General features: G+C 43.7%; 1 protein-coding gene across 1 annotated transcript in view; it reads left to right on the top strand.

The window, feature by feature from the left end:
- cfap299 (cilia and flagella associated protein 299) overlaps positions 1-23,492 on the top strand; it is a 58,239-nt gene that overhangs the window by 9,800 nt on the left and 24,947 nt on the right. The window contains exon 3 of the mRNA XM_030766320.1: positions 10,554-10,644. Coding sequence (XP_030622180.1) covers positions 10,554-10,644 — 91 coding nt within the window. The remainder of the gene's footprint in view (positions 1-10,553; positions 10,645-23,492) is intronic.

Raw genomic sequence — 23,492 nt, 5'->3', positions numbered from 1 at the left:
CGCCCCCCTCCCCCCCCAAAAAAAGTACAATATATTGAAGTGAAGCACAGACAACAAAGAACGTTTTAAAAATAAACAAACAAGAGCAGCCTGTGTTTTAGCTTTGCAGTGAATGCTCAGCTGATCGGCTCAGAGTGCAGGTTTCCCACAGATGCACCGGAGATGGTGAATCCTTTTCAGCTCCAAATCACTCCGACCACATGAAGACGACGGTCTTGGGCAACGCGCTTTTGTTTTGAAGCAAATGTTTTGACGAAGTGCAAAAAACTCGAGGAGACAGGAGTTGATTCCGCCCAGCTGAGGACGTTTGATTACCAGCGCGGCAGTGGGAGCGTCACTTTTGCATCTAGGCAGTAAACACCTAATTCTTATAACCGCAGGAAGCCAGTCTCTTTTTACGTCAGGCGCGATTAAGATTAGTCGCTTAAAACATGAAAGCAGTATATGTTATAACTGTCTAACAAGCATGAAAAGACCCAGGTCCAGTCAGAGTGGGCGGCTGAGGTGAAAGCGAATGGAACCGGAGGCCCATTCACGGCACAAAAAAGCACAATGTGTCCGTGCATTTGGAGGGTTTCCCGAACTTATTAAAAGTATCCTTACCTTCGTCGAAACTGCTGAAACTGTATGTTTTGTTAAGAGCAGAGCCCCTTCACGCGCACGCACGCACACCCACCCACCCACACACGCACACACACACACGTTAAAGGCCAACAATGGGAGGCCCAGGTAAAACATGGCGCGCGGTGCATGTAACTGATACATCTCCTTCACCGTAATGGAAGGTGACAGAGAATTTTTTCGAAAAAGGAGTTGAGTAAATTGTCATGCTGTGTGGAATTTCCCTTGACGTTCGAGAGGCCAAATTAATATTTTCCATCAGAATCCCGCCCCCCCCCCCACCCCACCCCCCTAAGAACCCTCAGGAAAAATATTCCATGTACTATAAAGTGCTGATCTTTAAAAAAAAAAAAAAGAAAAAAAAGAAAAAAAGTAAAAAGAAAATCACTGTATTCATGAGAGTTACCATCTGCCAGGATATCAAAAGCCCCCCCTGCCCAAAAAGGGGGTTTTAGGATTGGGGGGGGGGGGGGGGTCTCACACAATCAGTGTCCTGTAGAAACATAATGTGAGCCCTATATTTAACAGAACAGGACTGGAATGGTACTAAGTTAAACATACCCTGGTTTTAAACATATCCTAATCTGGCTCTCTCTCTCTCTCCGTTAAGCCATCCCTTACACAGACTAATTCAAACAATTTCCTGGGATCGTTTTTTTTTTTTCTTCCTGTCTTTTTTTTTTTTCTCCAAAAAAACGTTGGCAAGAAAATATAAAATAATGAAAATAACGACGAATTTTTAAGCTCTTCCCAGCTCAGATGTTTCTAATGACTTTCCATCAATAACAGTCGAAACGATTTGCTGTTTTAAAAAAAAAAAAAAAAGAGAGAGAGAGAGAGGTCTTGGGTGGGAGACAAGCTATTGGTCATTTGCTGATCATTAGGACTTTGTATGGATCAGACTCATTAGGCCTCTGTGATAAAAGACTTTGAAACCGGGTCTTTCGGCACTCTGCTGTATTGAGTTTCTTTTATTATGCATTCCAAGCCGTAAACATTGCATTTGCTCTCAGCTGTGCAAACAGATAGTAAAATGAAGCTGGAGACCGGCTTAGAAAAGAAATCGTTATTGAGAATGTTAGTTGGTGCATATCTAGGCTGCAACCTCTGGGAACACTTTTTGTATCCCGTGGTTGATAAAAAGGTGGATTTTTCTTTTTTTTTTTTTTGTTTTTTCCTTGCAGGGGGACCTCCTTTGGAGAACTCCTGTCGAGTGCTTGTGTGTGTTGAAGTGACTTTATGTCCTTTTGTTCAGTTATCTTTTTTGTCTTCTTTTCTATTTATAGAGATTTAAAAACAAAACAACAAACTTTAGCATTAAATAAGATGAAGGATTATGAATGGCTTCTATTATGTATCTATTCTCCATAAACTCTCTACTGTATCCTTTTGATGCAAGTTAACTTCAGCTAGTTTAAGGGGGAAGAAGAAAAAAAAGCATTCCAAAATGAATAAAAACTTTTCTAAATTGAATTGGACATTTTAATGCAAAATTTCATTTTCATGCCACATATGATCTCCCGCTAGTTAAGGTCAAGGTCAGGTACTATTATTACACTCTGCTGCCATGTCACAAGAAAGAATCTGTTTGAAGTGAGACATCATGTGAAATCTGTTTAGAATGAAGCCCCCCCCCCCCCCCATGTGAGAGAGAGAGAGAGAGAGAGAGAGAGAGAGAGAGAGAGAAAGAGAAGAATAAAATACAGTGAAACATCTGCTTGAGATAGAACAATTTGTGGGGAACTTTGGCCTCCACGTGCCAGTGGTCATCTGTCCAAAATAAGCAGCTCCCTCAGAGTCCTGTTTATCTTCAGATTTCATGTGTGTGTGTGTGTGTGTGAGAGAGAGTGAGTGCAAGAGAGAGAGAGAGCAAATGACCAAAAACAAATGTGCTTCAAAAGTCAGAGTGAATACCGTTTATTTGTAGTAACCGTCCTTCAGGGTTCAGGCTGGGTTATGGTCAAGTACTTTCTTGCATTTCAGCTTTTTAGGACATTGTGATGGAGGAGCATCGTTTGTGTTTATTCAATTTTTAAGCAATTGCCATAACAGGGGTAATTGTTGACCTGGGTTATAGTTTAAGCGATTGCTGTGATAGGGGAAATTGTTGACCTGGGTCATATGTTGTAATTAGAACTGTGTTCAGAAAGCCGACATTTGTCGCTGACATTAGTGAGCAGTTCTCTCTTAGCTTCCGTCTGCCACCAACAAATGCTAAGGTTATCAAAAAGCACAGTGTGAGACCTGTATGTCACATAAGGTTTGTTGAGTATTGGGACTTTGGGCAGCTGTTAATTTCCCTGATATCAGCGTCCTATCTACAGCAAAGTGAATGGAATTTTGGACTTAAAAGGTTTAAATTTAACCGTTGAAAGCGAACGCGTACTCTAGCTGCGGACGTAATCCCTGCTGGAGGCAAATCGGGAGTCCGTTTGACTCCATACGCAGATCCGTACTCCGACCCCTGCTCGTGCTTGCGAACTGTTAAACAAATGTGGCTGCCATTATGTAAGTGCTTCTCAAAGCAGCTGCCATTGGCTTGTTGAGTATGGTATACGAAAGACGCTGCGCTATCCCCTGGATAAACTGTTTTGAAAGATCATCCAAAGAGGAAAACAGTCCGCTGAATCTGCCTTGGACCCGGTCACTGAAAGCATCCCTCACGTTAATATACTGTTTATACAGTTGTAAACACACTCGTGAATGGTTTATGGATTCCGAATCGTCACTGACAGAAGCTCACCCCAAGCAGAGACTGTTTGTAGCTCAACGTCAAACACGGTGCCAGGACGCTGGCCTATTTGCCCAGATCTTCTTGTCAACTCGTTTTTAAACGCTTAAAGCGTTGGCGTTCTTCGTTCAGGTAAGTCTCGGCTAAACATGTCCCAAAACGTCCTGGGATTAGCTCACCTGTTAGATACTTGAAGCGCGACTGGATTCGCTTGATTTTCTCCCACCGTGCTAGAGAAAAAAGTTGCAAACAAGGTGGACTGAGAGTAGACGACGCCCATAAATTGTGCGAAGGTTAAGGAAGCCCATATGTTCTGACGCTACCGCAACAAGAATTGGATCGAGGATTCTTGAAATTCTAAAGGTGCTTTTTCAATTACGGCCTCGGCGGTCATTAGTGTACCTGTGTACGTTTTCCTGTGAGCCTTTGGGGCTGGGGAAAACGTGAAAGCACATTATTATAAATGACCGACACCTTTGAGCAACAATTCGAAAACAGCTTCGGTTCAAATAGCGGCCAGGTGCACCTGATCATTAGCCGTAATAATCACTGTGTAATATCCCAAGCATCGTTTAGCCTCTCAAATGGGGCTTGATAAGGGTTGAACGTGTGGATCTGGAAAAAGGGGAAAAGTTGCTGTATTCACTTGCGTAGGTATTTTTTTTTTTTTCGCTCTCTAAGCGTGACTCTGCGTGTTGCTTTAGCTACTGGATGGGGTAGCCCCGCTCTCTTGCCTCCTCGACACCTGTGTTTACTTTGGGGCCTCAGCTCCCATGACCTAGCGCCAGTACTTCACTCACTCTGAAGATGGAGTGAGCTCCTCGCCTCCAAATATGTGCTGCTCCTGCAGTTTCACTCCTATGTGATTCCTCTAAGACCTTCATTGTGGGATCCAGCCAGAGAGCAGTATAAGTTACATTCCTCCTTCAAATTCTAGTTTATTTGAACACGAGAGAGAGAGAGAGAGAGAGAGAGTGAGAGTGTAGAGTCTGCACTCTGTTATTACTCAGTAAGTACAGGGAGCAAGGAAGGACGTTTTTAAGCACTAGTTGCATTGAGATGCATAAACGTTCTCTGGGTGAAGTGGGGAGGAGGGGGGGGGGGCATGCTAAGGGCGGGGGCATTTGCTGATTCCAGGTAAACCAGGTGAAATGCGGAAGCGAGAAGAAAATGAAAGAGCTTTTATGTCTATCTGTTGGTGTGTCTGACAATATCAGTTGGAGCTGTGATGTGGAGACGTAGGTTTTCACTCTTGGGGTTGTGTTGAAGATGAAGGTCATGGGAAGGTCACTGAAGGCCTATCATTGCTCATCAGTAATGTGCTGATGACTGCTTGGAGACTGGGGGACCTATTATAACAGCCATGAGAGTTGCTGGAATGTTCATTGGTAGATAAGGAAAAAAACGTCTCTGGTTTCCTGTTCCTTCTAGTGTCCCCAATCCTGTCCATAGGCCATAGAGTTTGGGGGTGAAGTGGCTATTTTTTTCTTTTTCTTTAAATGGAACATTCAGAAGGTTAAAAATCTAAAACTTTTCGTCATGGATTTGCTTTTGCCAGTGCGTGTGCGTGTGAACATGGGCCTGTGTGTGTGTACTTGTGAATGTGGGTAGGCTTGCATGCATGCATCTTTGTGTGTGTGTGTGTGTGTGTGTGTGTGAGAGAGGGAGAGAGAGTGTCTGATCTTACCGTGCAGAGAAAACATGTTTCAAAGAAAACATCTGATTTGATTTCATCTGTCATACCCTCATGCCGTCACTTTACAGTAGGTCCCTACCAGTATTCCGATCTTCTTTCTTTTCCTCTACAGATAAAACTCCTAGAGAGAGAGAGAAGGAGAGCGAGAGAGAGAAAGAGAGCGAGAGAGAGATACTCTGCCACACAGATCAAGTGTCCCAACATCAAATAACTCTTGATCTTTATGCAGTCTTTTCCTTATAAAATCTGTCAGTACGATGACATGAACATTTAGTAGTCCTCGTTAGATGACTTATACATTTAGGTCTTATTTATTGCTTGTATTTATTAGACATGCAGGCCGTGCCGTTGTTGTTTCAGAAAGTGATGATTTTAAGAGGTTCTCCTGTCTCCTGGGCCAAACACGTGTTGAGTTCGCCAGCTGCGTGACTGGATATTGATATGCCTTGGACAGAAATATTTCGACTTGAGTCCTGGGCAGAACCCTGGTTGGGTTTTTGTTTATGTTTAAGCACTGAGACCAGGGAATCTGATTGTTACAAAGCCCAATAATTTGTTGAATCAGATGTGCTTCTAAAAGGCTCAAACAAAAAATGTTCTGTTCAGTAGGTCCTCAGTTGAGACACCGCCACCCCCACCCCCCCGGACCAGGCAACCAGATATGAATGTACCAAAACTTTAAATTTGGCAGAAAAGAGAATTGTTACAAAGTACCTGGCTCGAATATTTACACAAGTTGCTGAGCTCTTGCAAAAGATGACTAGGGAGAATTAGAATATGTAAAAAAAAAAAAAAAAAGTGCCGTTACAGGGATTTTTCAATACCGTATGTGAAAACAAATATGCGCCCCCATCCCCCACACACCCCCTCTCTATACCAGTTTTGGAGCCCAGAAACATCTGGAACATCATAGGTTTGAGCTAAGGAGTTCTGACACAGCTAATGCGTTTCCCGACAGCGTTCCGGCACTGAGGGTTCGCCGTACGACACGCAGTAGGATTAGGACCTCGTCAGGAAATCTTCGGTCGACTCGAATCAGCAGGGTCTATTCGTTTTCCGTTCATTTAGCAGAAGTATAAAGTGAGATTGATCTTTTTCTTCCAGTTTCCAATTGTCACGTCTCTGAGTCTATTAATAAGGAGACCCTCAGTTCTAGTTTAGTGATATTTTTTACTGTCCTTAATAATGTTGTTGCGGTCATTTTTTTTTCAGAGCTTCCTTCGGTTGTTGACATAGTCTCGCTGGAGGGTTGTATATCACATGTATGGACCATCTGAAATCCATTTAGAGGAAAAAAACCTTTTATTATCCTTCACTATGATTAATTGCTTCTGTGGGCTCATGGCTAGTCCAAATGATTCCCTCAATTGTGGTCGTGAATTGAAGCTGACCAGTACAGATGTGCTCACAGAGACTCTGTGGTTAAGATGTTTGTGGGGGTGGGCACTGGGGGTGGGGGCTGTGTTTAAAGCTAATGTCAGTGGGGGAGAACGAGCCAAAAGATAAAATGGGTTGTTTTAGGGAGCTGATTGATTCCTAGGACACAGATGTTGTATTACAGGTGTATGAGATTCAGTTCCAGCTCCGCTTGGTCAGGAGGAAGTCTGTTAACATGTCAGTGAACTGGTATGTAACACACATGCACACACACACCTGCACATACACACACACACACACATACTCACACACACACACACACTTTAAATCACTCATCTGAGGCATGCCTTCTATCCAAAACACCCTCAAATTGAATGTAAATAACCAGGCCCTCAGTACACATCCACGCTCGACTTCAAGGGCACTTACCTTGGTTCTCTGTGGGTCGTATATCTTTGTCCAATAAAACGCGACGTTTTCAGTCGCCATGCGACTCTACGTTCCAGACAGCCGAAGGCCTTCCTTAAACCGCCCTTTTTCGATTTAGACATCGAGCCGTAGTCTCGCGTATAAAATCTTTTTCGCGCAACGCAGACGTGCGTTTCTCCCCTCTTGATAGAGTTAGACATAGAAACATAAACCACCATATTCTTACCACACAGAATATATCTGACACTGCCAAAGGATAAAAAAAAAAAAAAAAAACAAGCCCTCAAGGTATTTCAGATATGTGAAGCATTGTGGTCAGTGCTGTTGGACGTAAATTAGGGTACGTTTTTTGGAAGAAGCGTTTTTTTTTTTTCTTCTTCTTTTCTTCATTTTTTGTGCTTTTGTGGCATCTGGCGACAGAATGCATGTGTACTTTTCAATTTGCTACGTAAAACTGTATTTAAAGCCCATCTGTTTGACACACACATTGGAATTTCAACATGGCACAGATGTGAGATCAGTATCTTCCCTTCACGAGCCGTCTGTGCCAAAGACCAGCTGACAGTTTTTTTGTGCAATAAAAGGATCTCTTAGACTCTTAAGACTTAGAGGATCTCTGACATACAGGAAATAAAACATTTCAGCACAAGCAATGACCCATCTGTAGCTTTCTTGTAAATATCCATTAAAACACAAGTTCTAACAGTTCATTGGCTGGACATTCCTCTCCTTTTACCAGTCAGTCGTCAGAATATGAGTTTGCTAACAAACCAAGACATAGAGATCCTCAGCCAATTTGTTCAAGTTCATTTAGAGAACGCAATCTCTTGTAAAAATGTAGAAAGACGGCCTTAAATCTGTTATGATAAATTTGGATTTGAATTCATTCCCGTTGTAAATTTTGAGGTCAGAGTTTGCCTCGTAATCCTTAAGCGTTTTGCAGGATGCTTACATGTCAGTTTTCCCATCAACAATTCGAATCGAACGTTCCAGGATTTCGGCCTCGGACACAAGTCCGCTGTGAGCTGTGAAGATATCTGGCTTGGGATACACCCAGTAGTGCTCCTCCCATTACCTCTTACATAATTGAAACGTTTGCTCTCATCTAATCAATTATCACCGCTTGAGCTCCCCTGTCCGTATAATCAGTAAAAAGTCAAATACGAGTCATCGATAATGAGAGTCTGCCACGTAGCCGGGAGAGTTCCGCTTTTAGTTGCAATTCAACACGGCCCTCGCTGTCGACTGCGCTTCCAACGAAACGCTAAACATATTCCTTTTGAATAATGTCATTCATTTGTCCTGTCGAATGCATACACCGAAAACTTGGAGCGCGTGTGGTATGCATTCTTTAAATAAATAAAGGGTGATGTTCGCTTAGAAACGAACAGAACGGGGCTAATCATTTTCTAACACTTCTCCATAGCGACTTTTAGACTTTGTTTGAATAACGTCTAGTCCACCTGCGTGTCTCATCGCTTTGCAATGTAGGCTAATGTGTTTAACTATGCCAAGAAAAGGCATGATAATTTGTTCTTTTGGTGTGTTTTGTGACTCAGAGAGAAATACGTTTAGCTTGAAATCATGTTCCACATACCCTTCTGTATTTTGTGTGCACGTGTTTGTAATCGTGAAATAATTGTTTTGTTGTTGTTGTCGTCGTTTTCATTTTTAAGTATTAATAAACATGACCTGTGGACTACATTACTCTATGTCCTCTCAAATATGAAACATTAATCATCTGTACAGTGATATCTGTATTTAACATTATTATTATTATTATTATTATTATTATTATTATTATGTTGGGGGAGGGGAGTCTCCAAAGGACTCTGCATTACCGTTTCATATATCAGCCGCGTAACAAGGAAAACTGACCCAGCGTCTAACGGCTGAAGAATCTGAAATCCACTCAAGTGCTCGCGGAGCAAACTGGGCCAACTCTCTGACCAAAATAAATGGCATGCGTGTGTTCCATTTACTCACAGGTCTGAGGGTTTTTTTTTAAAACCCCACTCTTTCTTTTCATCATCCAGAATAAATAGGGAGAGGCCCCCAAGTGCATCATGGTCCGCTAAATCCTTTCTAAGCTGCCACCCCGTTCGCAAAAACCCCCCACCTGCACCTCTGTAACCTGAGCATGACTACAGAGCAAACTTGTTAGCACACACAGAGAGAGAGAGAGAGAGAGAGAGAGAGAGAGGGGGGGGGGGCTTTAAGTACTCATTAGGAATATTGAATCTTCAGGCAAACGCAGGTGCACACCTCCTGACATGGCTATTTGCATAATAGGGGAGTAGAGAATAGGGGGGGCTTTTAATGGTCAACTGGCCGCACACAAAGATGAGACCATTGTCCCTGGGATAGGGCCTCAAACCTCCGTCGCCGCCACCACCTGGCTTTTTAAAACGCCTGTCATTGTGAAGTCCTGTGCGTGCGGCAGGGAGACACACCTAGGCAGCGGAGGGGTCGGAAATCTATTTAAGTGGAGGAATTCTACTCTCTCTTAGCATCCCCAGCCCCGGGCAGTGTGAATGCTTATTCACGTGGTCGCCATGGTCACTCGTCCCTTAGCTGCTCCCAGAGCTCTTCAGCAGTGCAGAGAATAACAAAGATTAAGTCCACAAACCATACAAGTTAAACAGGGTGGTGGTGGGGTGGTAGGTAGTAACAATCTAGGCTGTGTGTGATTAGACTCCCTTCACCATTCTACCCCCCCCCCCCCCCCCCCCCCCAAAAAAAAGTTTTCACCTTAACCTCGTCTTGGTTGGATATTATGTAAACTGTTGAAGTTCTCAGTTACTTGTTTACTGGCATGAGGAGGATTCGACAAGCGTTTTTGAGCACACTGTGAGGGTTAAGCAAAGTGAATTTTGGATGAATGACAAGGCTCTGTTGCTGGTACTGTACTGTGAGAAGCTACAAGATGATTGCCAATGTTTTGTCAGGTGTAGAGACTTTGGAAAGTGCCAGAACTTTTCTTCCATGGAAATGAATCAAGAATGAATAATAAAAAAAAAAAAAACCTCTTTCATAACTCGAGATAAAGTCCAGAGTTTTCATCTTATATCTTTCCACAATATGGCTGCTTTTGGAGACAGTTCACAACTACTTGTTATACAACTATATATATGTGTTTTGGGGGGGGGGGGGCTTGCTTTGTTTTATTTGTTTTTAAACTTACCTGGATCCTTTAATGCTCCTCTGTTTTTGACACCTTTGTGATTTTTGTATGACATAAGTCAGATAAAAAAAAAAAAAGTTTAGTTTTTTTTGCTTTCCACCAAGGACTTGGTGTTGCACCAGTCTAAGGCATGTTAACGGTCACTGTATGAAGATTGGTCTTTCTCTTTTACATGATTGGCCGGTTTGACGCTGTCCTGTGACCTGTTGGTATCTGTGGAAGAAAGAGAACGCTAAACTCCACACAGCAGCCAAAAAAAAACCTGCCGATGCAGAAATAGTCACTGCTGTAATAAATTCGTCCCTGAAACAGAGCGCATCTTTGTGAGCTTGCGAAGGGGGGGGGGGGGGGGGGGGGGGGGGGGGGGGGGGGGGGGGGGGGGGGGGGGGGGGGGGGGGGGGGGGGGGAGTGAAAACTTCGATAGTGAAAAAGTTTAAGCTTGCAAGCCTTTTTTTTCTTTTTTTTTTTTTTCCTAAAGAAACTTCTCAAACCGTCTGAAATGTTGTCTTTTCCAGGACGTTGGCGAGTGCAGGAAAAGAGCTCAAAGATAACTTCCTGAGAGCTCTGGCTGGGCGTGAGGAAGCCAACCTCAGTGGGAAAAGGACTGTGAGTACGCTATTACACCCCTCCATTCGCTACGTAATGGGATTCCCCCAAAAACATTTCGGCAATTCCATTAGGACAGGAACAAAATCCACACTGTGTGTCGTCTCGAGTGGAAACGACCCCCCCCCCCCCCCCCCCCCCAACTACCACCGCTACCACCAACACACCCACACACACACACACACCCACACACACACACACTTCCAAGCTCCCCTCTCCCTCCTCCCGAAATCTCGCAAATGAGCCCTCACCACTTAGGATTTCCTCCACCACCTCACTTTTCTGCCACACACCAGAAGCCCCCCCCGCGCCCCCCCCAACCACCTCTACTCCTCACCCCATTTTAAAGCACATTCTTACACATGAAAAGCAGCAGCAGATAAAACAGTGTTCTTTTAGCTAGTTCTCTTCTCACTTTGACCTGTAACCTTGGACTCAGACTTCATATAGGTATTCAAACTGCGCTTGACTGTGTTTAGCCAAAGATGGATGTACCTCAGTAAATGCTCTTGGATTTCCAAGACTAATAATATACATGAATTCGAAATAACGTTAAACATTATTTTTGGGTACGTCCAGAGTGTTGGTGAGCCACCGTGTTATTGAGTTCTCAACTGGCAGAGTGTGTGTGTAGCATTTGCATTTTCGGTGAAAAGTGTTGACAACGTTAATGGTTAGAAGCCCTCTGCAAAAAAAAAAAAACCCAAGGTGTCCTCAGGGTAACTCTCTAATCGTAGCGCTACAGTTCAATACACATTTAATGTTACTATGGTGAAAGCGTGAGCATGTTGTATTTAAAAATGATGAGGTCACGTGTATTTTGATGTTAGAAACATTAAATGTTTCACATGTTGGATTTATAGCCGGAGTCTGACAGTTAGCAGTGATAGATGATCTCAAATTTCCAAGGGCGGCCTTGTTCTTCAGAATGAGACTTGTTTAGGGACAGCTAACACGCCACGCCACATGGACCATGTCACGGTCGAATTACAGACTTTTGATAAAACCACACTCAAAAAAAAAAAAAAAAAAAACCAACCCCAGAAAAACAAACAAAAAAAGAGAAAACGCAGAATCAGAACGCAAACCAACTCAGAAGTGAGACCGTGTCCCAGGCGACGTTTGAACAAATACGCGATACGCATTCTCCGCCCGTAAATCTGTCGCCTGTCAAAGCAAGCAGAAAGTAAAGGACCAGGGGTGACCTCTCTTTACCTACCCCAAAGGGATTTGGTCACGACCAGACCAGGAGGACCATGGTCGGAGTTAGGTTTGAGTCTAGGCCTCTGAGGGTGTTAATTCTGTAAATGGAGCCCGTGTTGCCATCCAGGTCATAGTTCTGAATCAGTGTTTCAGAGATTAAAAACACCGGGTTACAGCTTTTTTTTTTTTTTTTGCTTTCACAAATAGTCCGAGAAACCGCTGTTAGCTGACTTTGAAAAATAAAAGCTGTGAATTAAACAGACTCTGTTTTACCTTTTCCTGTGTTTAGAGAAGAGGAGGAGAGAGAGAGAAAGAGAAAGAGAAGAGAAAAGAAAACTAGAACAAAACCTAGTGTTGTGTATCAACAGCCACATTTTGCTGACACTATCCTGCTTTTTTTTTTCTCTCTCTCTCTATCTCTCTCTCTCTCTCTCTCTCTCTCCTCTGAAGTGCTTCCTCCAATGAAATAACATGCGCTGGAATAATGTTTATTTTCCTGCACCCCTCCTCTGTGTTTAAAATGGAGCCTACGTTTGAGTGGCTAATGCTTCTTCTCTCAGAAGCTGTTTGAGTAACTGGTTATTATAACACGGCGTGACGATGTCTGACCCCGTCGGTCCGTTTACGTTCCCGGGAACCGTGTTCCAGCCGACAATCGCGCGTTTGCGTCGACGAATAAAAAAAAAAAAACGTGTCACGTGTGAATTTTATAAACACTTATGTCAGTTTAGAGTATGGACTTTTTATTTTTTCTTAAAACCTTTGGAACATGACAATGTTTAATGTAGTGTAAGAGGAGGAAAACAAAAACATTTTGTGAAAAGTATGTCGGAGCAAGAAAATAAAAACAACAACATTCGAGTACGGCATACTGAATCGGATACACTGCAGGCCTCCTCATCACTTCGTCAGTTATGGACTGACAAACCATCGCGGTCTTGCGTGCATTTCGTTCAAAAGTAAACTTACAGACCTAATTAAAGTACGCAAACTTCAAATGGGTAAGTGTTAAACGACCGTTTTAACAGAATCTTCAACGGGATATGAGTCTGACTTTTTTCAAACGTGGAAAAAAAAAAAAACGTCTGAAACGGCGTGAAACACCTTAGACCGGAGGGTTTCCGATTACTACAAACGTAATCTTTGATAAAGTTGCGGGGGCCGAGACCACCCACTGGCGTAAGGTATACTGTAAAGCGGCCTCTTTGAGCTCTCTGATGAAGCACACACGACGCTGCACCGCGCTGTGAGGACCTTTAGCTCAGTGGACCCACCTCTATAAGCACATTCAGGATCCTCATGATCCAAACCGGTTTTTTTTTTATGGCCGAAAAAGAGAGAGAGAAAAAAAAAACCCACTCCATCTCTCGATGTGGGAGTGCGCGTTACAGTTGAATCGTACATCGTTCGTCAAATGTGTCTTTCTGAGGGAGAAAATGCTTAACTATTGAAGAGATTACCTAACTGCGTTTGATTGTTGTCTTCCTGACTCGTGTTTACATCATTTTTAATTGAGAAAGGTGCTTTTGATTGATGTTTATTGTCTGTCTGCATTTCCTGTCGCGGATGGTTGAGCGTCTCCACGTTGCAGTGGAATTGTAATGTGAAATACATCTTTCAATATTTCATCATGGTTATTCAGTCCCCCCCCCCCCCCCCCCCCCCCCCCCCCCCCCCCCCCGGGCCTAAGGCAAAAATGTTCACAAAGAGAAATAACGTACGCTGATTTAAATGAACGCTCTATAGAACCGAAAAGAAAAAAAAAAAAAAAGTCCTGTTTGCGTAGCTTAAGGCTGAGCTGCTGTACACATCAGAATTAACATGAATTTCTGGCACAAGCTAACTTTAAATAGTCTTTTCCAAAAAAAACCCCAAAAACCCAAAGATAATGGCTCTATAAAATGTTTAAGTCTGCTGTTTTCTCGACTTCCACCGTGTCTCTGGGTCGTGGGATTGACTCTTTAGCCTTCGCGTTATCTCTCTTCGTCAGCTGGGCTGTTTAAACCCGAGGCCTAGCCTACATTGTCCTTTTTGTTTTTTTTCTCTTTCGCAGCCCTGTTGCGAAAGTTGTGCCTTTGCCAAAAGTCACACACAAACAAAAGGTGCACCTGGGCAGCTTGGGCATTATTTACCCTGAGTGAGAAGTGGAGTTTTTTTTTTTTTTTTATCAAATCCAGGTCACACCTGTGCTGAATGCCTAAGGGTGTCCCATTGTTGGAGATGAACATATGAAACTGAGGGCACTTTAAACCCTTACCTGACCCCGCCCTTCTCCCCTTTGTTTTTCTCCTTTTCAGCCAGAGGTTCAGCCGTGATGTCAGCGCTGGTGACTGGCCCATAGTTACGCCGTCGAACGGCACCCAAAATGGGTTTGCCCCCAGCTGGCCTTTATTCAACCTGTCATCGTTCATTTAATGCTCGCAAGATTAATGCGATAAACGATTTGGCAATGTTGTGTTTGTTAAATGAAAATGACTTAGATCTATGTTAAATAGACGTGTGTGTGTGTGTGTGTGTGTGTGTTTAAATGCGATAGGGTGAAGAATGTCTGGCATTTGCAAACATGCATATTTACACGGACAGTGTAATTGTTTGTGTTGGAAGAGAAGAATTATGGAATTCCACACGCGTCTCTCTCACCTCGCGCTGGTTTCTTTCGTTCACGTGTTGCGGCGATTTTTCACAAGTGGCTTTGGTTCAGAACCAAGCATTTGAAAACACAAGCATGAACTTGATTTTAGAATTTCAGAGGGACGTTTCATGCGGTGCGTCATTTTTCTCAGCATGTTACCAGACATTAGCAAGTTCCTTTTATCCATCTGTTTATTTTTCTGTTTATTTTCATCTTTTCACTCCATGGTGCCTGTTCTTGCTCACTCTACTCTTCTAGTAAATGTCTTTTTTTTTTTTTTTTTTTTGGTAGGCCTGTGATGCACCTGGTTGTTTTACACCACGTGTATTAGTAAAATAACCAGTCTTTGGTTTCATCCTTACACATCAGACAATGTAAATCAGTCATTATGATGAGTTGTGTTTCATGCTGTTTCCAGTTCCCCTCTGAAATACCATGTAACCATGGCGATTGCAAACAAGCACATTAGACACCATTCATACGCTTTAGCGGCGTAATTAAATCACGACATTGTCCTCTATGTGTATAAATCTTAGACTAACCTATTGTAATGCCAGAGTTCTTTTGGAAAGGACGTGTTCTCACATTGAAAGGAGGACCTTACGTAACCTTCAGGTCACGATAAAATATTGTCTTTGTTTGATATGATGTGGACACAGTATCGCTGTTCCCGTTCAATAGACAGTCCCTCCTAGCATGTTAATCTGAGAACGATAATTAGTCACCTCCAAGGAAAACAACAACAACAAAAAAAGTTTAGCTTTGAAATTACAGGAATATATGGGTAATCTTTAGTGAATAACAGGGTAATATAAGACAGCACTGAGTAATGACAATATTTGACAAGATTTCTCAAAACTGAGCATCTTTTGTTGTTCATTTTTAAACGTGTGCTTCTGAAATGTTTTTTTTTTTTTTTTTTTTTTTTTTTTTTTTAGAATTTCTGAGGAATCGTCATTCAATGGCCTAAGAAAAGATGAAAAACACTTGAATCTCTTTCCATGGGGCTCTAACCCAGTGGAACACATCTTATACAAAGGAAGTGTTTGTCTTGGGTCTGTGGGTTCTAGCGTGTTCTGTATCGATGAGCCGGGTCTTCTGTATGCGTAACAGGGTGGTCAGCCATGCAGTCCACAGATCAGATTCAAACCTCTGAAACGCGAGAGGCGTTCCCAGCCGTATTGCGTTACGGTAAAAAACCGTGCGCATGCGCGTCGCTTCGGCCCAGACGCTTGTCCCCGTCATGCCCAGTAAAACAACAATGGCATGCTGATTTCAAAGCACTTGACCAAAGGTGGAGATGACTTAGAAGAAAGAAAAAAAAAAATTCACGCAGAGGTATCATGTGACTATGGCTTGAAAGACATAAGATGATTTTACAAAAGAGGGGTGGGGGGGGGGGTGGGGGGGGGGGGGGCTATCACCCCCCCTCCCCCCCAGATGTGGACAGAGGGAGCCAGGCCTTTATGTCCTTAACCCAAAACTGGGCACTGAACAAAAAGTTCAGCACCGCTAAAAAAAAACCCCAAAACAAAACAAACAAACAAAAAAAAAAAACCAGTTCCGTAGCTTTACTGCCCTCCCTTACATCAGCTCTGAATCCATTAACAATGAATCAGGCAACATTAACAATTAATCAAGTACACTTAATACTTACACTGTCAGCTAGTGTACTTAACGTACTCTTTTGTGATGATGTTTCAAAGGTGGATTCTGTTATTCAAAAGATGACGCAGCTGAAGGTTAACTTTGATGCAGCCCACCAGTTTTTCTGTCAATCATAAACCGAGGTACAGTGTTTTAGTAGCAGCGTTATACAGTGGAGCAGATGGATGTACAGTTAAGGACATTCCAGACATATCAGGGCATTGCGGCCTTATGCTGTGTCTGGGCATGCTGGCAGGACTCTTAACGATTGTTTTTGAACGTTAATAATTCACGGTGGCCGATTATGTAACTGTGCTGTGCCAGAAGTTTTTTTTTTTTTTTTTTTCGGACAAAACTTAACAGCACACTTGCCACTGTGTTGAAAGGTACTTGATATTATTTCTTTGACTTTCGTCGAAAATTCCACTTGGAATTATTCCTCAGGACTCTTGAGGCACAGCTGTCGTTCGGAGCATCATCTAACGTTTCTCTCCTCGGAATAGCGTCGACAAGAGACACGTACAAAGTCGAACCGCCGGAGCGGGAGCATTCGGGGGGAGCTGACGAGAATCACGAGCGAAATGGACTCCGGAGGAAGGCGGAGCCAAACCCCGGCCCGGGCCACGGCGCGGCGACGCATTCCCAGCCTGCGAGTGTGGCCCTCTGCTCCGGCCACGGACCCCAGAATGCCTGGAAGTTCCCCTCTTTAATTCCTTCTCCCCCCCGTCCAGCTAACGAACAGCTGTGAGGTTCTCTAAACATCTCCTCAAATATGCTCTGGATGATTTTCAGGAGAGATGAAAGGGGTGAGTTGGGGTTGGGTGGGGTCGTGGGCGGGGGGCGGGGGCGGGGTCGTCCACTTAATCTAATCTTTAAAGTCTCTGGGTTTTGTAGTTGGGATCGTGCATTCTCCAAATACATTCAGAGCAACTTATGGTCGCGGACTGACACCAGGGTAATATCTTACATCTGGATTCGCTCTATGGGAGATGTAGATTCGTAATGAGTTGTGTGTTTTGTATCAGAGGAAATGATCCTATGAAACGGAGGGGGGGGGGGGAGTGGCCATCTGGGAGTCTGTGTGTTTTTTTTTGTTTTTTGTTTTTTTTTAAGGAAAAAAAAAATCATGACCTGTCCTATCTGTTGCATTCTTAAGTGTTTTCTGTTCTCTGCAACACAGTATGGAGGAGGTTTACGGACAGACGATGATAAACAGCCTGAATTTTTTTCCAAATGCATTTTAGTTCAGGTCAGAAAAAAAACAGAACCTTATAACACAGGTCAAAATGCACTGTGTTATGTTCTATACAGTTCTGTGCAATATTTAACTGTCTGTTCTAATACCTTTGATGAGGGGAAGTGCATGTTCCACATCAGGGGTCAAGAACATCACAATGCACTGTTACATGCCTTAAACAAAAAAAAACACACATTGAGTATCTTGGAAAGCTTACAATATCCTGCTCATAGCATTTCTCTCACTGAGTAACTAAAAAGTCAGGAGGCACTGCGCATTAAAATGATGTATAATGTCATTTATATACGCAGCTGAATGGTTGTTAGTTTCTCTTTTTTTTTTTTTTTGATTGTTTTAATTGTTTTCGCGAGACGGCCGTTCTCAGTGAGTCTTTGAAGAGGAACGAAGATTTGAGCCTCGCGGTTTTTATCAGACCGTTATTGACACTGCCTTCCTCGACATTCCTTTAACCCGTCCACACTTGATAACTTCACCGTGCACCTGCTTATCGGCCTCGGCCGCGGAATCCCATCTCATCCTCTCACGGACATCGGGATATTGTTATTCCTGCAACCCCCACCCCACCCCAGTTTTACCGGACATCATTTTTCAGGACGACCCTCGGCCGCACGTGATTGCGAGTTTTTTTGGAAGTGTATGGAAACGTTTAAGCACTAGGTGCTGAAAAGTTGCCACCTCTCTTTCTCTCTCTCTCTTTTTTTTAACCTAAGAATGTACCACTGCTGGAGGAAGGGGTCCACTTTTTTTTTCTTCTTCTTTTTCTTTTTTTAGCTGTTAGCGAAGTTAGAACTCCGTGTCGTCAGTGCATCTTCTCGTTGGCACCGCGCGTAGCCCTAATGGATATTTATCACTTTGTTGGCGCTACGTTATATTTATAGCGTTGGTTAAGACAAATCAGTTTATCATCTCGCGTTATTCAGCGGAGAGGAATGAGGCGTATGTTTTTTCAGGTGCGCCTGCTTTTGAACGCCGTGTCTTGCGTCGTAAACTTCTTAGTCGGTGTTGCTAAGTTCGCCGTAACTCGAAAATATTTGCATACAGAGATAAGCGCTTTTCAGTCCACACCAAACTTTGCGAGTGAGATGGGCTAAGCAGGTTCTAAGCACTCCCATGTGTCTGAGCTCACGTTGCAGCCATCGGGGAGTTGCCGTAATAGGTCTGGATGAACCTCTCGTTTTGGTCAACGCTTTTCTCTGTCCGACTGGGGAAATGAGATTACGTGCAGTAAGGCCCAGGAGCGCACGGAGCACATTCTTTGGAATCCTCTTTGTTTTATCACTACACAGTGGCCTGCCTGCATGTGTATTAGTCCACCTGAGTAAATACTGCAGTGCATTTCTCTCACATAGGTCAGTGCGTGTCTTACACCAGCTTTCTCTCCCTCCCTCCCCTCTCTCTATCTCTCCTTCTCTGTCTCTCTCTCTTTCTCTCTCCTCCCTTCTCCTCTCCCCTTCCTCCTTGACCTCCTCTCTCTTTTTCTCGCTCTCTCTCCTTCTTTGTCTCCTTCCCCCTCTCTCTTTCTCTCTGTTCCTTTCTCTCTGTCCCTCCCTCCTTCTCCCTCCCTCTCTCTCTCTCTCTCTCTCTCTCTGTCTCGTTGTGACCTCTCTCTCCTGTTATCTCTGTGTCCGCATCTTTACCTGAATAACAGAATTGAAGTGCCCTCTGCTCTCAGACAAGAGGTCAAGGAATGTGTTTTAATATGTCAAAAAGTCAAATACTGGCCTCCAAAATGTCATACGCTGTGTGGTCTCATCCTCTGAGTTACTGGCTCGGGTTGAACGCAGAGCCTAAAAGTAGTACATTGTATAATTTGTTGTTTTAAAGAAGCTGACGTGCCAAATCCCCCCACATAGTTTGGGATTTCTGTAATGCCTAAGTAACAGGTGTACAGATAGTCCAAAAGCCCCAGAAACGGACTGAATCATACCTCTCACTTCTGCCAGCACCCAAAGTGGTATTTTATTTGCGTATTAAGCCTGATATTAGTGAAATGTTCTCTCCTGTGTTGTGAAGGAAGAATTTTCGAAAAAAGCTTAAACCTCGCGTTTGGCTCGACACCGAAGAAGTCCCAGATGAGTTATTTTGATAAGATCGAATTCTGCTCCTCTGGCTGCAAATCTATAATCACATCTGACTGTGTTTATGCATCCACACACATCTGTCTTATTCCTGGTTTATTAATACTCGTAAAAAAAAAACAAAAACAAAACAAAACAATCAACCCTGACGTCAGGGTGAAAAAAAGTGCAGTTATGCTGCCCAGTGATTTTGATTTTGATTTTAATCTTCTAAATCACTCACTTCAACTTCACTGGACTCTTTCATGTATTCCAGAATGTTCTCCACACGCTGAACATGCATACTCGTTGGAGCATGGTGTTGATGGTGATGATGTCATCTCATTTTCCACTTCAATGTTCCTTCCACCTTTTCGACTTCCCACCCTCTGCCAGAAGTCATGTCGGAGGAGAATCCAAGATATGATCTTGGCCTTTGATTATTTTCACATATAGGCAAAAATGAAATCTCAATGTCCGTTCATCTGCCTCAAAGGGGCAAAGACTACCGTCTCAGTTTGAAGGAGACTGGAATGCCAGTACAGGTAAACACTGTGGAATTGCCAAATTTCTATCATTGTGTTCTCACCATGAAACAGCTCTAAAGATAGGAGGGAAATTAGTTCATTCCACTGGCTATGATCGCTAGGTCTCTGGATGCTAACAAATCATAACTAGAAAAAACCAAACAGATGTATATGAAGGTTATAAAGGACAGAAATTGTGAACTAACCTAAATGGCCACGTGCAGTGATTTCCAGTCAGATGCTAATTGCTAGAATCTTTGACGTCGGCAACGGTAGACTACAGACACCATCAGATATTCATAAATGAAGTTCTTAACATACTGCTAAAGAGAAATTGGTTAAATTTTCCTTTGATTCAGGTCATCGAGAAGGGTTCTCTCGTTAGATGAAACACCACAGAGAGAAAATCACAAACATTCGATTTCTAGAAAGTTCTGAGAACTGAAACGTGAAGCGGCGGTGGGCTGAAACCGGTCGAGTATTTTCGTATTTTGCTCCAGTTGCGTCAAAGTGCACGGCGTGATTTGAAAACACAGAGCGTCCCGCTCTGCAAGGCGTCAGACCCGAATGCCGCGTCTCATCCGCGGGCCTCCGGGAGCTTCTCTGGTCCGCTCGCGGGCCAACTCAAACAGTGTCGTGTTTGAACACCTATTTCCACTGGCGGGAGAGGGAAAAAAAAAAAAAAAAAAAAGAAACAGTCCGGGGCCCTTTAATCAGGCTCTTGAAACAGGCAGCGCTTTGATAAAGAAAGAGCCGCTCTGCGCGTTTATCTTCTCTCTCTGACGGGTACGCTGGCTTATGTCATCCGCTTTGATCCTCACTTTCTGGAACACTCTGTCGGACATATCTCTTTCGGAGTGTAGGCGTTGATAACGACGGTCAGCTACCCCCCTGCCCCCCCCCCCCCCCCCCCCCAAAAAAGGAGAAAAAACTTAAAACCCTCCTGACACTTTGACAGTGTGAGGTACAGGTTATCACCCCCGTGTTTTTCCAATATGGGGCAGATTCGCTGTGCCGTGTAGCTGTGAACTGCGATACACTACAGCCTCTTGGAGCGGCGATGCATCAATATTTGACTTGGACCTGTTCCTGGGGATGTACCGCAGTCGCCACGGCGACTCTGTGTTGCTAGGTGTCAGAGCTGGGTTCTGTAGGTTAATGCACAGGAGAGACACGCTTTAGCAGTAGCTGGGAAAAACTACTAAAACTGCCTCCCCCCCGCACCCCAACCCTCCCCCCCCCACTTTTTTTTTTTCTTTCCTGAAGTTATTTGGATTATTCTCAGGGCATACCCAGTAACATTTCATCGGCAGATCATGAACTTTTGGCACGAGCTGTACGTTCTCTTTGTAAAGTTTTGAAAGACAAAACCCAGCTTCATGAGGTCTTCACCCCGGCTGGTTTTAACGCGTAGCGAGGACAATAAGAATATTTTTTCGAAGTCCAACCTGCGTCTCGTTAGACGGACTGGGGATTACCAGCGGCTTCCTGTTTAGCACGTGATTAGCGAGGGCCCCCAACGTTCGCGTGTTTACGCTGGGGGTGAACAGTCATCCTTGAGAGGTACGATTAAACAAGAGGGCGACAGGGGTGGGGGGGGGGGGGGGGGCATGTTTTTCTTCCCGTGACACATATGGCTGCCACTTATCGAGATGGACTCCAGTGCCCACAGGCCAGGCTCACGGATCAAACATCGCTGCTTAAAAAAGAAAAAAAGAAAAAAGAAGGGAAAACAAAAGAAAAAGAGGGTAGGGAGTGGAGGAGGGAAATTGACGTTAACGGGTTGTAAAATAACTTTGAAAAACGACAGGGTATCTGGGCTGTCTCAGGGCTCTGCGCTTGTTACGGCCGTTTGTCCCTGACGGCCACAGGTGTGGGTTGTTTGGTAATGATCTCGGTGGCACTTCACCTCATTAAGGCTACTCTGCCCTCACCTCCTCTCAACGCCATTTGACACGAACCCCCCCCCCCCCCCACACACACACTCCCCACTCCCCCCTTTATTTACGGTCCCCCCGAATCGGCCAATTTGTCGCAATAATGATTACAGAGGCTTCACTATAGTTAGTTTGAGTGTTGTGTGTATGTGTGTGTGTGTGCTTGTGCAAGTGTGTGTGTGTGCTTGTGCACATGTGCGTGTGTATGTCTGTCTGTGAGCCTGTGTATAAATCTGTAAATGAGGGAGAGTGTGTGTATATGTGTGTGCGTATGTGTGTGTTCGTGTCTGTGTATGTGTGCGCGCGTGCTGTTGTGTATGTGTATGTGTGTGTGTGCGTGCGTGTGCATTCTTTTACACTGACAGAAGAAAACAAATCTCTTGTGTAGCTGTCCGGCCTGCGAGTTTACAGTATGGTGTTTGTCTTCTGTTTTAATAGATACCCAAAAAGAAAGACATGTCTCCTGTAACAGGGCCAAATTTTCCTCTCACCCCCCAGCCCCCCCCCCCCCCCCCCCCCCCCCCAGCCCATGATTGCTCGGATCAAGCCCCGGCTAATCCCTCAGGAAACCGCTGTGTACTTTTAGCCTCAATCTGGCAAACAAGCGTTAGCGAGGGATCTTTCATGACATCAACAGGAAAAGGAAGTGTGAAAACATGCTCAGACCCTGATGTATACGGGGAGCGTTAAAAGATTGGCCATCCAAATTACTTCACGGGAAAAACATATAGTTTTCCCATCAGCTCAAACAGGACGTTTAATGTTTGTCTTTGCCGCTATTGGCCGAAGAATGGTTCGTTATGACTTTCCTAACTTATATTCCACATCCTGGTAGCTGTGGGTATAGGATTTTTATTTCCAGGTTGCAATGCAACTGAATAAGTCTAATTAGGAGTCAGTTTGTGGACAGTAGACAGAAAGCAAACAATCTACTACCTTTAAACTTATCAGAATGTGTGATTATAAAAATGTAATATAATACAATGAGGATGATTAACTGTCTAATGATGTCTAATGAGGTGGTCTAGCATAACGAAGTCTAAACTCAGATCTCGAGTTTGGAGCCCGATTGCGTCTTTTTTAAATCGTCGGTTTTCGGAGCTATTCTGTCCTCGTGACGTTGGATGGCAGTCTTTAAAGAGGCTTCGTGAGGCCGCGAGGTCAGGTCTGGTTTATCCATTAAAAGTCAGAATGCTAACGTTAAACGTCCAAATGTCTTAAACGTTATCGAAAAAAAAAAAAAAGAGAGAAAGAAAGAAAGAAAGACTGCATCGAGCTCTGACGTATATGCAAGTGCTGCTCAGTGGCTCATTTCCTGTGTGTTTCTAATTAATTTCCATATGGAAGGGTTTTGGTGATGTTAAATGAAGTAATGTATTCGGGTCCTAAAAATAGGGGACAGTCGCCGTCCCACTGAAGCCTGACCTGTTTTTTAAAAGGCCTAATCATAGCCCTCTTCCTCTGCTATGTTTATTTTTGTCCACTTAAAACCTTTAATTAACAAACTAAGAATCAATCTTTAACAGGTCTTTCATTTGTTAAATTGTTTTTGACCACCCAAATTATTATCTCCATCTACCCTCCAAT

This window comes from Chanos chanos, chromosome 1 (assembly GCF_902362185.1).
Source record: "Chanos chanos chromosome 1, fChaCha1.1, whole genome shotgun sequence".
Taxonomy (NCBI): domain Eukaryota; kingdom Metazoa; phylum Chordata; class Actinopteri; order Gonorynchiformes; family Chanidae; genus Chanos; species Chanos chanos.
The sequence above is the reverse complement of the archived record's forward strand: the minus strand, read 5'-3'. Positions and strand labels throughout refer to the sequence as shown.